The 13,547-nt window shown below is 41.5% G+C and overlaps 1 protein-coding gene across 4 annotated transcripts in view; it reads right to left on the bottom strand.

Annotated features, from left to right (window-relative positions):
* Window positions 1-12,207, bottom strand: part of ebf3a (EBF transcription factor 3a) — a 27,821-nt gene extending 15,614 nt beyond the window's left edge. For all 4 annotated transcript variants that reach the window (XM_058621716.1, XM_058621718.1, XM_058621717.1 and 1 more), the window contains exons 1-6: window positions 12,083-12,207; window positions 5,011-5,167; window positions 4,734-4,797; window positions 4,589-4,644; window positions 3,879-3,952; window positions 2,759-2,827 (exon numbers count right to left, since the gene is read on the bottom strand). In XM_058621716.1, the coding sequence (XP_058477699.1) occupies window positions 2,759-2,827; window positions 3,879-3,952; window positions 4,589-4,644; window positions 4,734-4,797; window positions 5,011-5,167; window positions 12,083-12,207 (545 nt within the window). The remainder of the gene's footprint in view (window positions 1-2,758; window positions 2,828-3,878; window positions 3,953-4,588; window positions 4,645-4,733; window positions 4,798-5,010; window positions 5,168-12,082) is intronic.
* Window positions 12,208-13,547: the final 1,340 nt, after the last annotated feature.

The raw sequence follows: 13,547 nt of genomic DNA, 5'->3' as shown, positions 1-13,547 counted from the left end.
TGACTTTTAATTGCTGAGCAATATATCAGCTGTCACTCACTCACTCACACACTCACTCACACACTCACTCACACACTCACTCACTCACTCACTCACTCACTCACACACACTCACACACACACACTCACTCACTCACTCACTCACTCACACACACACACTCACTCACTCACTCACTCACACACACTCACTCACTCACTCACTCACGCACGCACTCACTCACACACACACACTCACACACTCACTCACTCACTCACTCACACACACTCACTCACTCACTCACTCACGCACGCGCACACACACTCACACTCACACACACACTCACTTGCACGCACACACACACACACACACTCACAAACACACACACACACTCACTCACTCACTCACTCACTCACGCACACACACACACACTCACACTCACACACACACTCACTCGCACGCACACACACACACACACACACACACTCACTCACACCATCGCCTGTCAGTCACGTGGCTCCTCCCACTTTAAAGTGCTACGTCCTCAGGAGGCGGCCCAGACACAAGGGAGTCGGACATATGACTGAAGGTAAAGTCCATGACATCATCAGAGGAGGTTAAACAGTTGACAGACAGAAGCCGTCGCCGTGACGACCACTTTTCTTTGAACTTGTTAACGGACACCTCGTTAACACACGCGCACACACAGCTGTCAATCAAACTGTGTGTGTGTGTGTGAGAGAGACAGAGAGAGACAGAGAGAGACCTTTGTACAGAGTTATCATGTGATGAAATGTAAAGCTGTTCTACTGACATACCAACACTGTGTGTGTGTGTGTGTGTGTGTGTGCACGTGCGAGCGTGCGTGCGTGCGTGCATGCGTGTGTGCGCACGCGTGTGTGTGTGTGTGTGTGTGTGAGCAGCAGTGATAAACACACTCTGCTGCTTTGAACCAGTAATCAATAGGGATGCATCGCTACCGGCAACACTTACTGACGATCAATACTCGCTGTCTCACACACACAGACACATACACAAAGACACACACTCACACACTCACACACACACACACACAGAGCAGGAAACACCTGTTAAATACCAATTAGATCCATAGAATTCTCTGTGTTTCTCCTTTACTGCCCTCTGAGGAGGAGGAGAGGAGGTAAAGAAGAAGCTGAGTATAAACCAGGTGTGACAGAAGGCGGAGCCAGGAGAGAGGGCGGGGTCAGGACACTTTATTAGGTACAGCTGCTGTTCCTAATATTCTGCCTCTTCTGTTGTTTACTGTTGTTTTGGTGACGTCAGTGATGCGTTCAGGTGCAGCTGTCTCAGTCAGACAGACAGATGAGATGGTGCGTTCAGGGTCACCCTCTTCAGTGCGTGACCATTATATTCAGCCGCTCTTCATACATTCATACATTTAACATCTGGCCTCCGGGGGCTCCAAACATTATTCTGCTGTCAGTCACCTCCAAACACGCCGGTAATGAGATTCCCTCCAAAACCAGCGCCACATCACACCTACGCTCGCCGCTTGACTGACAGCACGCCGTCCTCCCATAATCCCACGCTGCACACACCAGAGACCTGCACACTCCAGACCCCCCCCCCCCCCCCTTTAAAATATCTCACATCAGGTATTCAGCAGGAGAGAGAGGAAGATGAGAGCGTGTACCATCATCATCATCATCATCAGCTGCACAGAGGAAGACGACTCAGTCCTTTCTTTCATAATAATTATCCTGCTAAAATAATGAGGTTTAATTTTATGGTTTTATCACAATAATTATTACAAATATGTAACAATTTTCTTTTTAGATTCTTTAACATAAATGGGCGGAGCCTTCGTTCCATAATCTGTGTTCATTTTGATATTAATCATGTCATTAACATATAGGTAAGTTATTGTTAGATGAAGATCATCTGATCACATCCCTTTAACCTCACCTGGAGGAGAATCACAAACTTTTATTCTGAAAGGACGCGTTTTCCTGTTCAGTGGACGACGCCCACAGGAGACCTTCCCATGATGCATTGCAGCCACTGGAACATCACCACTTCTCTTTTCAAAGAACTGCAGTCACACCATCCACTTACACCTCCTCACCTCCATCACTCCCATCCACACCCCTCCTCCTCCCCTCCCCCTCGTCCTCCTCTCACAGCCTCAGAGAAAAGAGGGGGAGTTAATACTCAGGGGGAGGACGAAAGGAGAGGGGGAGGAGGAGGGGGGAGGAATGGAAGGGGGAGGTGAAAAAAGGAGAGTGTGTGATTCCTCCTGGGAGAGGAGGAGGGGGAGAGAAAGAAGGGGGAGGAGGAGGGGGAGAGAAAGAAAGGGGAGGAGGAGGGGGAGAGAAAGAAAGGGGAGGAGGAGGGGGAGAGAAAGAAAGGGGAGGAGGGGGGGATTAACACACTCTGTACAGACTGTAACTATCAGGAAAATTAAACCACAGACACCTAAACTCACCACAGACACCTAAACTCACCTCAGACCCCTGAACTCACCTCAGACCCCTGAACTCACCACAGACACCTAAACTCACCACAGACACCTAAACTCACCACAGACACCTGAACTCACCTCAGACCCCTGAACTCACCTCAGACCCCTGAACTCACCACAGACACCTGAATTCACCTCAGACCCCTGAACTCACCACAGACACCTGAACTCACCCCAGACATCTGTGTGTGTGTGTGTGCGTGTGTGCGTGCGTGTGTGTGCGTGTGTGTGTGTGTGTGCGTGTATGTGCGTGCGTGTGTGTGTGTGTGCGTGTGTTACCTGTCGATGATGACAGGATCTGACGGCGTCTCATTTCTGTTTCCACAGCTCTTCTTATCACAACAGCGACTGTGAAAACAACAACAATAATAACTTGTGATTTTACAGTGAAGGACCTCTGAGAACCTGCTCTACTGAGAACCTGCTCTACTGAGAACCTGGTCTACTGAGAACCTGATGACCTGAGAACCTGATCTACTGAGAACCTGATGACCTGAGAACCTGGTCTGCTGAGAACCTGCTCTACTGAGAACCTGATCTACTGAGAACCTGCTCTACTGAGAACCTGCTCTACTGAGAACCTGCTCTACTGAGAACCTGGTCTACTGAGAACCTGATGACCTGAGAACCTGATCTACTGAGAACCTGATGACCTGAGAACCTGGTCTGCTGAGAACCTGCTCTACTGAGAACCTGATGACCTGAGAACCTGATGACCTGAGAACCTGATCTACTGAGAACCTGCTCTACTGAGAACCTGATCTGCTGAGAACCTGATCTACTGAGAACCTGCTCTACTGAGAACCTGCTCTACTGAGAACCTGATGAACCTGATCTACTGAGAACCTGATCTGCTGAGAACCTGATCTGCTGAGAACCTGATCTACTGAGAACCTGCTCTACTGAGAACCTGCTCTACTGAGAACCTGGTCTACTGAGAACCTGATGACCTGAGAACCTGATCTACTGAGAACCTGATGACCTGAGAACCTGGTCTGCTGATAACCTGCTCTACTGAGAACCTGATCTGCTGAGAACCTGATCTACTGAGAACCTGCTGTACTGAGAACCTGATCTACTGAGAACCTGCTCTACTGAGAACCTGGTCTACTGAGAACCTGGTCTACTAAGAACCTGATGACCTGAGAACCTGGTCTACTGAGAACCTGCTGACCCGAGAACCTGGTCTGCTGAGAACCTGGTCTACTGAGAACCTGATGACCTGAGAACCTGATGACCTGAGAACCTGGTCTGCTGAGAACCTGGTCTACTGAGAACCTGGTCTGCTGAGAACCTGGTCTGCTGAGAACCTGATGACCTGAGAACCTGATGACCTGAGAACCTGGTCTGCTGAGAACCTGGTCTACTGAGAACCTATAGTCCTGGTTCAGTTCCTCACCTGCACATGATCTCATGTGTGAGCAGAACACGACACATCTCTGGATTCTTGTCCTGACCTTCATAGATGATCGCCTGCAGCACAAGGAGGAGGAGGGGGAGGAGCCTGTTAGCCTGTAAGCTGTTAGCTAAACAGCTGTTAGCTGCATGTTGAACAGTTAACTAGTTCTCTATTAATTAGTTAGTGATAGTTAACAGTTAGTGATAGTTAACGGTTAGTGATCGTAAACTAGTTAGTGATAGTAAACTAGTTAGTGATAGTTAACAGTGATAGTAAACTAGTTAGTGATAGGAAACAGTTAGTGATAGTTAACAGTTAGTGATAGTTAACAGTGTTAGTGATAGTTAATGGTTAGTGACAGCTAAAAGTGATAGTTAATTGTTACTGATAGTTAACAGTTAGTGATAGTTAACTGTTAGTGATAGTAAACTAGTTAGTGATAGTTAACGGTCAGTGACAGTTAACAGTGATAGTTAACTGTTAATGACAGTTAACAGTTAGTGAAAGTTAACTGTTAGTGATAGTAAACTAGTTAATGACAGTTAACAGTTTGTGATAGTTAACGGTTAGTGACAGTTAACATTGATAGTTAACCAGTTAGTGATAGTAAACTAGTTAGTGATAGTTAACGGTTAGTGATAGTTAAACGGCTAGTGTGTGCTGCATGCTCTTATTTTGAAATCCTTCTGTCTGATAATCAATCATCTCACCTGTTTGGTCATAGAGTCGATGAGTCTGACGTAAAGATCCTGCTCTGTTCTCACTCCTGCACACACACACACACACACACAGAGTTGGAGAACATGCTGTATTGGTAAACTGAGCTGTGCTGTGTGATAAAACGAGTGCTCCTACCGTTACTGTACAGCAGCTGTAGTTTGTAGTGAATCCCGTTGTTTGTTTTCTCTCCTGTCGGCTCCTGGACACACACACACACACACACACACACAGCGATAAGGTGCGTTTGATTTATGTAATGAAAGCAGCTCATCTGTCTTTTTCTGTGTGGGTGTGTTTGTTTTCTGAGCCTGTATCTCTGTGATCATGGCATTCATCCTTCAGGGGTGGAGTTAAAGTTGAACACTGATGTGTTTGTGTATGTGCGTTTGTTTTCTCCATCATGGCGTCTCACCTTCTCTTTCTCCACAAAGTCCACGTAGGCGGTGCGTTCGATCTCCACCGGCTGACCCTGGCGGTCGTACAGCGCCAACACGAAGTGGAAGAAGTTTGATTTCCTCAGGTTTGACGGAGGCTGCTTCTCAAAGTGAGCGCGAGCTAACCCCACCCCACTGACAGACAGACAGACAGAGAGACAGACATATTTATCAACAAACACTGAAAACTGTGATGTCACTTCTGTTTGAGAGCGGAGTCTTGAAGAGTTTAAATAATTTCCCATGACCCAGTGTTTGAGAACCACTGCTTTAGACGCTGTCATGTGTGAGCTGTGTTTGTGTGAGTGAAGCCTTCATAGGACATTTGACCTTTGACTCGTGTTATTAGTAACGCCGTTACTTTATTCAGTAAGTAATTATGTAACGCGTTGTTTTTTTGTTTGGTGAGGTTTTACAACGACACACAGTTCCCATAACATTTTAGCGATCAATAAAGTTTAATTGAATTGAAAAACAAAGCACTTGCCATAGATGTATATAAAGGCTAGATGTCGAATGCCGGAGTGTCGAACGTCCACACATGGATTTTTTAAATGACCATAACGTGTGTCGTAGCGGTGCGTGGACTTTTTAAATGACCATAACGTGTGTCGTAGTGGTACGTGGACTTTTTAAATGACCATAACGTGTGTCGTAGCGGTACGTGGACTTTTTAAATGACCATAACGTGTGTCGTAGTGGTACGTGGACTTTTTAAATGACCATAACTTGTGTCGTAGTGGTGCGTGGACTTTTTAAATGACCATAACGTGTGTCGTAGTGGTGCGTGGACTTTTTAAATGACCATAACGTGTGTCGTAGCGGTACGTGGACTTTTTAAATGACCATAACGTGTCGTAGCGGTACGTGGACTTTTTAAATGACCATAACGTGTCGTAGCGGTACGTGGACTTTTTAAATGACCATAACGTGTGTCGTAGCGGTGCGTGGACTTTTTAAATGACCATAACGTGTCGTAGTGGCGCGTGGACTTTTTAAATGACCATAACGTGTCGTAGCGGTACGTGGACTTTTTAAATGACCATAACGTGTGTCGTAGCGGTGCGTGGACTTTTTAAATGACCATAACGTGTGTCGTAGCGGTGCGTGGACTTTTTAAATGACCATAACGTGTGTCGTAGCGGTGCGTGGACTTTTTAAATGACCATAACGTGTGTCGTAGCGGTACGTGGACTTTTTAAATGACCATAACGTGTGTCGTAGCGGTGCGTGTACTTTTTAAATGACCATAACGTGTGTCGTAGCGGTACGTGGACTTTTTAAATGACCATAACGTGTGTCGTAGCGGCGCGTGGACTTTTTAAATGACCATAACGTGTGTCGTAGCGGCGCGTGGACTTTTTAAATGACCATAACGTGTGTCGTAGCGGTGCGTGGACTTTTTAAATGACCATAACGTGTGTCGTAGAGGTGCGTGGACTTTTTAAATGACCATAACGTGTGTCGTAGCGGTACGTGGACTTTTTAAATGACCATAACGTGTGTCGTAGTGGTGCGTGGACTTTTTAAATGACCATAACTTGTGTCGTAGTGGTGCGTGGACTTTTTAAATGACCATAACATGTGTCGTAGTGGTACGTGGACTTTTTAAATGACCATAACATGTGTCGTAGCCGTACGTGGACTTTTTAAATGACCATAACTTGTGTCGTAGTGGTACGTGGACTTTTTAAATGACCATAACATGTGTCGTAGCGGTACGTGGACTTTTTAAATGACCATAACATGTGTCGTAGCCGTACGTGGACTTTTTAAATGACCATAACTTGTGTTGTAGTGGTACGTGGACTTTTTAAATGACCATAACTTGTGTCGTAGCGGTACGTGGACTTTTTAAATGACCATAACGTGTGTCGTAGCCGTACGTGGACTTTTTAAATGACCATAACGTGTGTCGTAGCCGTACGTGGACTTTTTAAATGACCATAACGTGTGTCGTAGAGGTACGTGGACTTTTTAAATGACCATAACTTGTGTCGTAGCGGTACGTGGACTTTTTAAATGACCATAACATGTGTCGTAGCGGTACGTGGACTTTTTAAATGACCATAACATGTGTCGTAGCGGTACGTGGACTTTTTAAATGACCATAACTTGTGTCGTAGCGGTACGTGGACTTTTTAAATGACCATAACTTGTGTCGTAGCGGTACGTGGACTTTTTAAATGACCATAACATGTGTCGTAGCGGTACGTGGACTTTTTAAATGACCATAACTTGTGTCGTAGCGGTACGTGGACTTTTTAAATGACCATAACATGTGTCGTAGCGGTACGTGGACTTTTTAAATGACCATAACTTGTGTCGTAGCGGTACGTGGACTTTTTAAATGACCATAACTTGTGTCGTAGCGGTACGTGGACTTTTTAAATGACCATAACATGTGTCGTAGCGGTACGTGGACTTTTTAAATGACCATAACTTGTGTCGTAGCGGTGCGTGGACTTTTTAAATGACCATAACTTGTGTCGTAGCGGTGCGTGGACTTTTTAAATGACCATAACTTGTGTCGTAGCGGTGCGTGGACTTTTTAAATGACCATAACTTGTGTCGTAGCGGTGCGTGGACTTTTTAAATGACCATAACATGTGTCGTAGTGGTACGTGTACTTTTTAAATGACCATAACTTGTGTCGTAGTGGTACGTGTACTTTTTAAATGACCATAACGTGTGTCGTAGTGGTACGTGGACTTTTTAAATGACCATAACGTGTGTCGTAGCGGTACGTGGACTTTTTAAATGACCATAACTTGTGTCGTAGCGGTACGTGGACTTTTTAAATGACCATAACTTGTGTCGTAGCGGTGCGTGGACTTTTTAAATGACCATAACATGTGTTGTAGTGGTACATGGACTTTTTAATTGACCATAACATGTGTTGTAGTGGTGCATGGACTTTTTTAATAACCATTATTTAAAAAGTCCATGTACCACTACAACACATGTTAGTGTGAGCGAGCTGACTGTGGCAAGATGGCCGCCCTGTGCGGACGGTCGACACTCCACTGTAAGACATCTAGCCTTATGTATATCTATGGTTGTCACCCTCTCGCGTCCCACACGTGATCAAACACGCGCCATGAAGAGGACTGGAGCGGTCAGAGCGTGGCGTGACGGCGAGCGAGAGGAGGAAGAGAAGTTTCTCCTCGTGGAGGTTTTCACGCTATTTTCAGCGGGAGATCAGAGGGTAAACAACATTTGTGTCCCGGCTCAAAAATACTTTCTACGGCGAACAACAGCTACAGCAATCCGCTGAAGCACTGGGGGAGGGGCATGCTTCCACAAAGTTAGCAGCTAAGGTAGCTAACGGGAGTCACAACACACACACACACACAGACGGACCACAGCCAGGCACAACAGCACGCTACGTTTAATCGTTTATTTGGATGGGTTAGGGTTAGGGTTAACGCTAAAAAAGGCCATTTAAGGTCCATGGGTTAGGGTTAACCCTAGGGTTAAGGGTTAGGGTTAACCCTAGGGTTAAGGGTTAGGGTTAACCCTAAGGTTAAAGGTTAGGGTTAACACTAGGGTTAAGGGTTAGGGTTAACACTAACCCTTGTTAGCAATATCAGGCTATTATTCCAAGAGTCCAATGGTCAAATGTCACAGATAAAAACACATATGTCGAGGAAAACGTCAGAACTGAGATGACAATTAACTTGAAATCAACCTTTATTTCACCTAAAAAAGTTACTTTCTCAGTAACGCATTACTTTAGGTATGTGTTACTTTTTTTACAAAGTAACTGTGACTAGTTACTATTTTTCAGTAACTAGCACAACACGGCCTTTGACCCCAGAGGACAAATAAGACATTTAACCGTTTTTTTTTACATTTGTTTTACAGACGATCGTCTTCATCGATGACATCACTGCAGACACAGGTGAGTCACACACTCTCACACACACACACACACACACTCACGAGCTGCTGGTCTTCAGTTTTGATAAATATTGATCATGTTTTATTTAAATCACAGTTTGATTTTAACGCTTGATGACGAAGAGGAAAAAGAAACATGACTGGACAAAAGACTTTTATTGTGAAAAACAAAACAAACCTGATGGTAAAATAATATGAAAACTAAACATGAAACAGAGACTTTTAATGTGAAAAACAAAACAAACCTGATGGTAAAATAATATGAAACTAAACATGAAACAGAGACTTTTAATGTGAAAAACAAAACATACCTGATGGTAAAATAATATGAAACTAAACATGAAACAGAGACTTTTAATGTGAAAAACAAAACATACCTGATGGTAAAATAATATGAAACTAAACATGAAACAGAGACTTTTAATGTGAAAAACAAAACAAACCTGATGGTAAAATAATATGAAAACTAAACATGAAACAGAGACTTTTAATGTGAAAAACAAAACAAACCTGATGGTAAAATAATATGAAACTAAACATGAAACAGAGACTTTTAATGTGAAAAACAAAACAAACCTGATGGTAAAATAATATGAAAACTAAACATGAAACAGAGACTTTTAATGTGAAAAACAAAACAAACCTGATGGTAAAATAATATGAAACTAAACATGAAACAGAGACTTTTAATGTGAAAAACAAAACAAACCTGATGGTAAAATAATATGAAAACTAAACATGAAACAGAGACTTTTAATGTGAAAAACAAAACAAACCTGATGGTAAAATAATATGAAAACTAAACATGAAACAGAGACTTTTAATGTGAAAAACAAAACAAACCTGATGGTAAAATAATATGAAACTAAACATGAAACAGAGACTTTTAATGTGAAAAACAAAACAAACCTGATGGTAAAATAATATGAAAACTAAACATGAAACAGAGACTTTTAATGTGAAAAACAAAACAAACCTGATGGTAAAATAATATGAAACTAAACATGAAACAGAGACTTTTAATGTGAAAAACAAAACAAACCTGATGGTAAAATAATATGAAAACTAAACATGAAACAGAGACTTTTAATGTGAAAAATGAAATCTGATGATTTAGAGTTTTTTTCTATAATTTGACTGAATCTTAATTTACTCAAATCAAAGGAAACTTTCACAATAAAATCCCTGTGAAATAATCAAGACATGATTAAAGATTAAAATATTAAAAAATGTACTTTAACCCCGACTGCAGCGACACACACTCACACACACACACACACACACATTCACAAACTCACACACACACACACACACACACACACACAAATTGTAAAAAGTAAAAATTATGATCAACAATTTTACTTTAAAAACATAATAAAAGGAAGTTTAAGAAAAGACAAATATGGACCAAAAAGACATTTAAAGAAAAAAGACAGAAATAGAAATTTAGAGACAGAAATATGTATTTTTAAAAAGACACGAGGACATGTAGACAAAGACAAATATGAATTTAAAAAGCAAGACAAAAAGACAAAGATGTTTTTAAGACACTTTTTTTAGGGTAGGAAGTGAAGACATGAGGAGGTGAGGATGTTAGGACGTGAAGATGTTAGGACATGAGGACGTGAAGATGTTAGGACATGAGGACGTGTGTCTCTTTTTTTCTCGTCATATTTAACGTTTAATAAAAATGTAAAATCATCTTTTTATTAAATGTTTGAATTTTGACGTGAAAAATAAAATAAAACTTTATATTTTATTTTGATGTTAAAAAGTGTTTCTTTATTTTGTTCATAATAACATTTGTATGATGATTCTTATTATTTCTGTTTAAGAAAATAAATTCACTTTTCTCAGGTGAAAGTCGCTGCTGATCAGTTTATAAATTATTGATTATAGATTTAACGTCTGTTCATCATCGTCGTCGTTAGGTTTATTTATTATCATTGTTATTATCACTGTTATTATTATTATTAATAATAATAATAATAATAATAATAATAATAATAATAATAATAATAATACATTTAATCTGAAAGATGAAGAAATAACACAGGAAAAACACATAAATATCAGAGAAAAATAAAGAGTGTAATTATTGACAAAAGAGAAATAAATAATAAAACATGTCATTGATCACAATAAAGTCATTTTAACATTTATGTGCAAACAAGAGCTGGAAGTGTGTGCGTGACAAAATGTAAACACTTGTCATAAGTGCGGTATTTGGGTGTTTGTTGTCTTAGTCGATGTAGATATAATATTAATAATTTCAAATAAAGACGTAGATATAATATTAATAATTTCAAATAAAGACGTAGATATAATATTAATAATGTCAATAAAAACTTAGATATATTATTAATAATGTCAATAAAGACGTAGATATAATATTAATAATTTCAATAAAGATATAATATTAATAATGTCAATAAAGACGTAGATATATTATTAATAATGTCAATAAAGACGTAGATATAATATTAATAATGTCAATAAAGACGTAGATATAATATTAATAATTTCGATAAAGACATAGATATAATATTAATAATGTCAATAAAGACGTAGATATAATATTAATAATGTCAAAGACGTGTGCACGATGTAAATTGTGTCAAAGCAGAGAAGAGAAGACGCGTCAGATTATAATCTGTGTAAAAGAACGAGAATATTAATAAAAAGCAGTTTTTATTATATATGTAATTATTGAATACTTCAGGGAAACTTTCACTTTTTATTCTTTCACCTTCAGCGTCCTTATTATTATTATTATTATTATTATAATAATAATTATTGTTATAATCGATCATTTACTCAAACATTGAAACATTTAATCTCAAATCAATCTTTTAGTCAAAAACGTTTAAAGAAAAAAAATGTCATATTAAAAATGTTTGTTTTGTTTTCAATCGATCGATAATTTAATCATTTTATTTTCTTGTTTTATTTTGTCTTTAAAAAAAAGTGAAAATTCATTAAATTTATTGTTCGAAAATTGTTCAAATTCAACATAAATAATTGTTTTATTGATTTTTTTTTTTTTTCCTCTGCAGGGACGGAACACGTTCAGGATCAGGATTTAGATCCTGTTTAGTCCTCTGGGACTTCACTTCCCATAATCCCTCTGGGCGGAGGGGACTTTACCTCTGAGCGGCCGTGTTGGCGTCCACCACGCCGGCCGAGTGCATCCACGAGCGCACGGTCAGAGGCTCCTCCTTCAGACTCGCCGCCGTGCTCCCGCGGGGAAGATTCTCCTGGATCCCGAACATCGTCTGCCGTGTCTGCCGCTGCACCACCGCGCCACAAAAACAACAGGAACACAAGAAAAGCTGCACTCTGCGGGACAAACGGACACTTGGAAAAGTCTGGACGCAAAAACGCAGATGAGTTGAAGACGTGAAGCAGGTTTTTTTTTTACTTTTTGTCCTTTTTGAATTTTTCTAAAGATTTATTTCAAGTTTTTGCTGTAAAGTGAAAAAAGTGTTGTTTTTATTTTGATTTCAAAAGTGTTGGAATGCGGAAAAACAGGAAGAAGACGACGGAGGAGGAGGAGGAGGAGAAAAAAGAGAAATAAAATCCTCAGAGGACAAGGAGACGGCGCCGGGGTCCGGACGGCGAAACGAGAAAAAGCAAAGTGTCTTTTTTCTTTTCCCCAAAGAGAGGAGGAGACGAGGAGGCGAGGAGAGGAGAGAAGGAGGCAGCAGCAGCAGCAGCAGCAGCAGCAGAAACTCTCAGCCCCGCGGCCCCACAGGACTGGACGCCAAAACCCAAAAACCCCACGGGTCTTCCTCCCAGCCGCTGACGACATCACTGCGGGGGAGGGGCCTGACCATATAAGGACAAGAGAGGTGTGAGAGAGAAAAAGTGTCCTGTGAGTGTGTGTGAGTGTGTGTGTGTGTGAGAGAATGTGTGTGTTAAGGACAGAGAGAGAGGAAAGATGGGGAGAAAGAGGGAGGAGGGGGAGGAGCTCCATCCAACCATAGAGAGAGAGAGCCTTTGATCGCTCCATGCAGTTTGGTCCTCTCTCGCTCTCTCTCTCTCTCTCGCTCCCTCTAAGTAAAATCAGTCTGAACCAGTACCTGGTTCCTTGGTTCTAATTATTGACTTTGTTCTGGTCCATGGCCTATTGTTTCAGGTCCTCAGTTCCTTGTTTCTGGTCCTCAGTTCCTTGTTTCTGGTCCTCAGTTTCTTGTTTCAGGTCCTCAGTTCCTTGTTTCAGGTCCTCAGTTCCTTGTTTCTGGTCCTCAGTTCCTTGTTTCTGGTCCTCAGTTTCTTGTTTCAGGTCCTCAGTTCCTTGTTTCTGGTCCTCAGTTCCTTGTTTCAGGTCCTCAATTCCTTGTTTCTGGGCCTCAGGTCCTTGTTTCTGCTCCCCAGGTCCTTGTTTCAGGTCCTCAGTTCTTTGTTTCAGGTCCTCAGTTCCTTGTTTCAGGTCCTCAGTTCCTTGTTTCAGGTCCTCAATTCCTTGTTTCTGGGCCTCAGGTCCTTGTTTCTGCTCCCCAGGTCCTTGTTTCAGGTCCTCAGTTCCTTGTTTCAGGTCCTCAGTTCCTTGTTTCAGGTCCTCAGTTCCTTGTTTCTGGTCCTCAATTCCTTGTTTCTGGGCCTCAGTTCC

This window comes from Solea solea, chromosome 21 (genome assembly GCF_958295425.1).
Source record: "Solea solea chromosome 21, fSolSol10.1, whole genome shotgun sequence".
In the NCBI taxonomy this organism is placed as follows: domain Eukaryota; kingdom Metazoa; phylum Chordata; class Actinopteri; order Pleuronectiformes; family Soleidae; genus Solea; species Solea solea.
The sequence above is the reverse complement of the archived record's forward strand: the minus strand, read 5'-3'. Positions and strand labels throughout refer to the sequence as shown.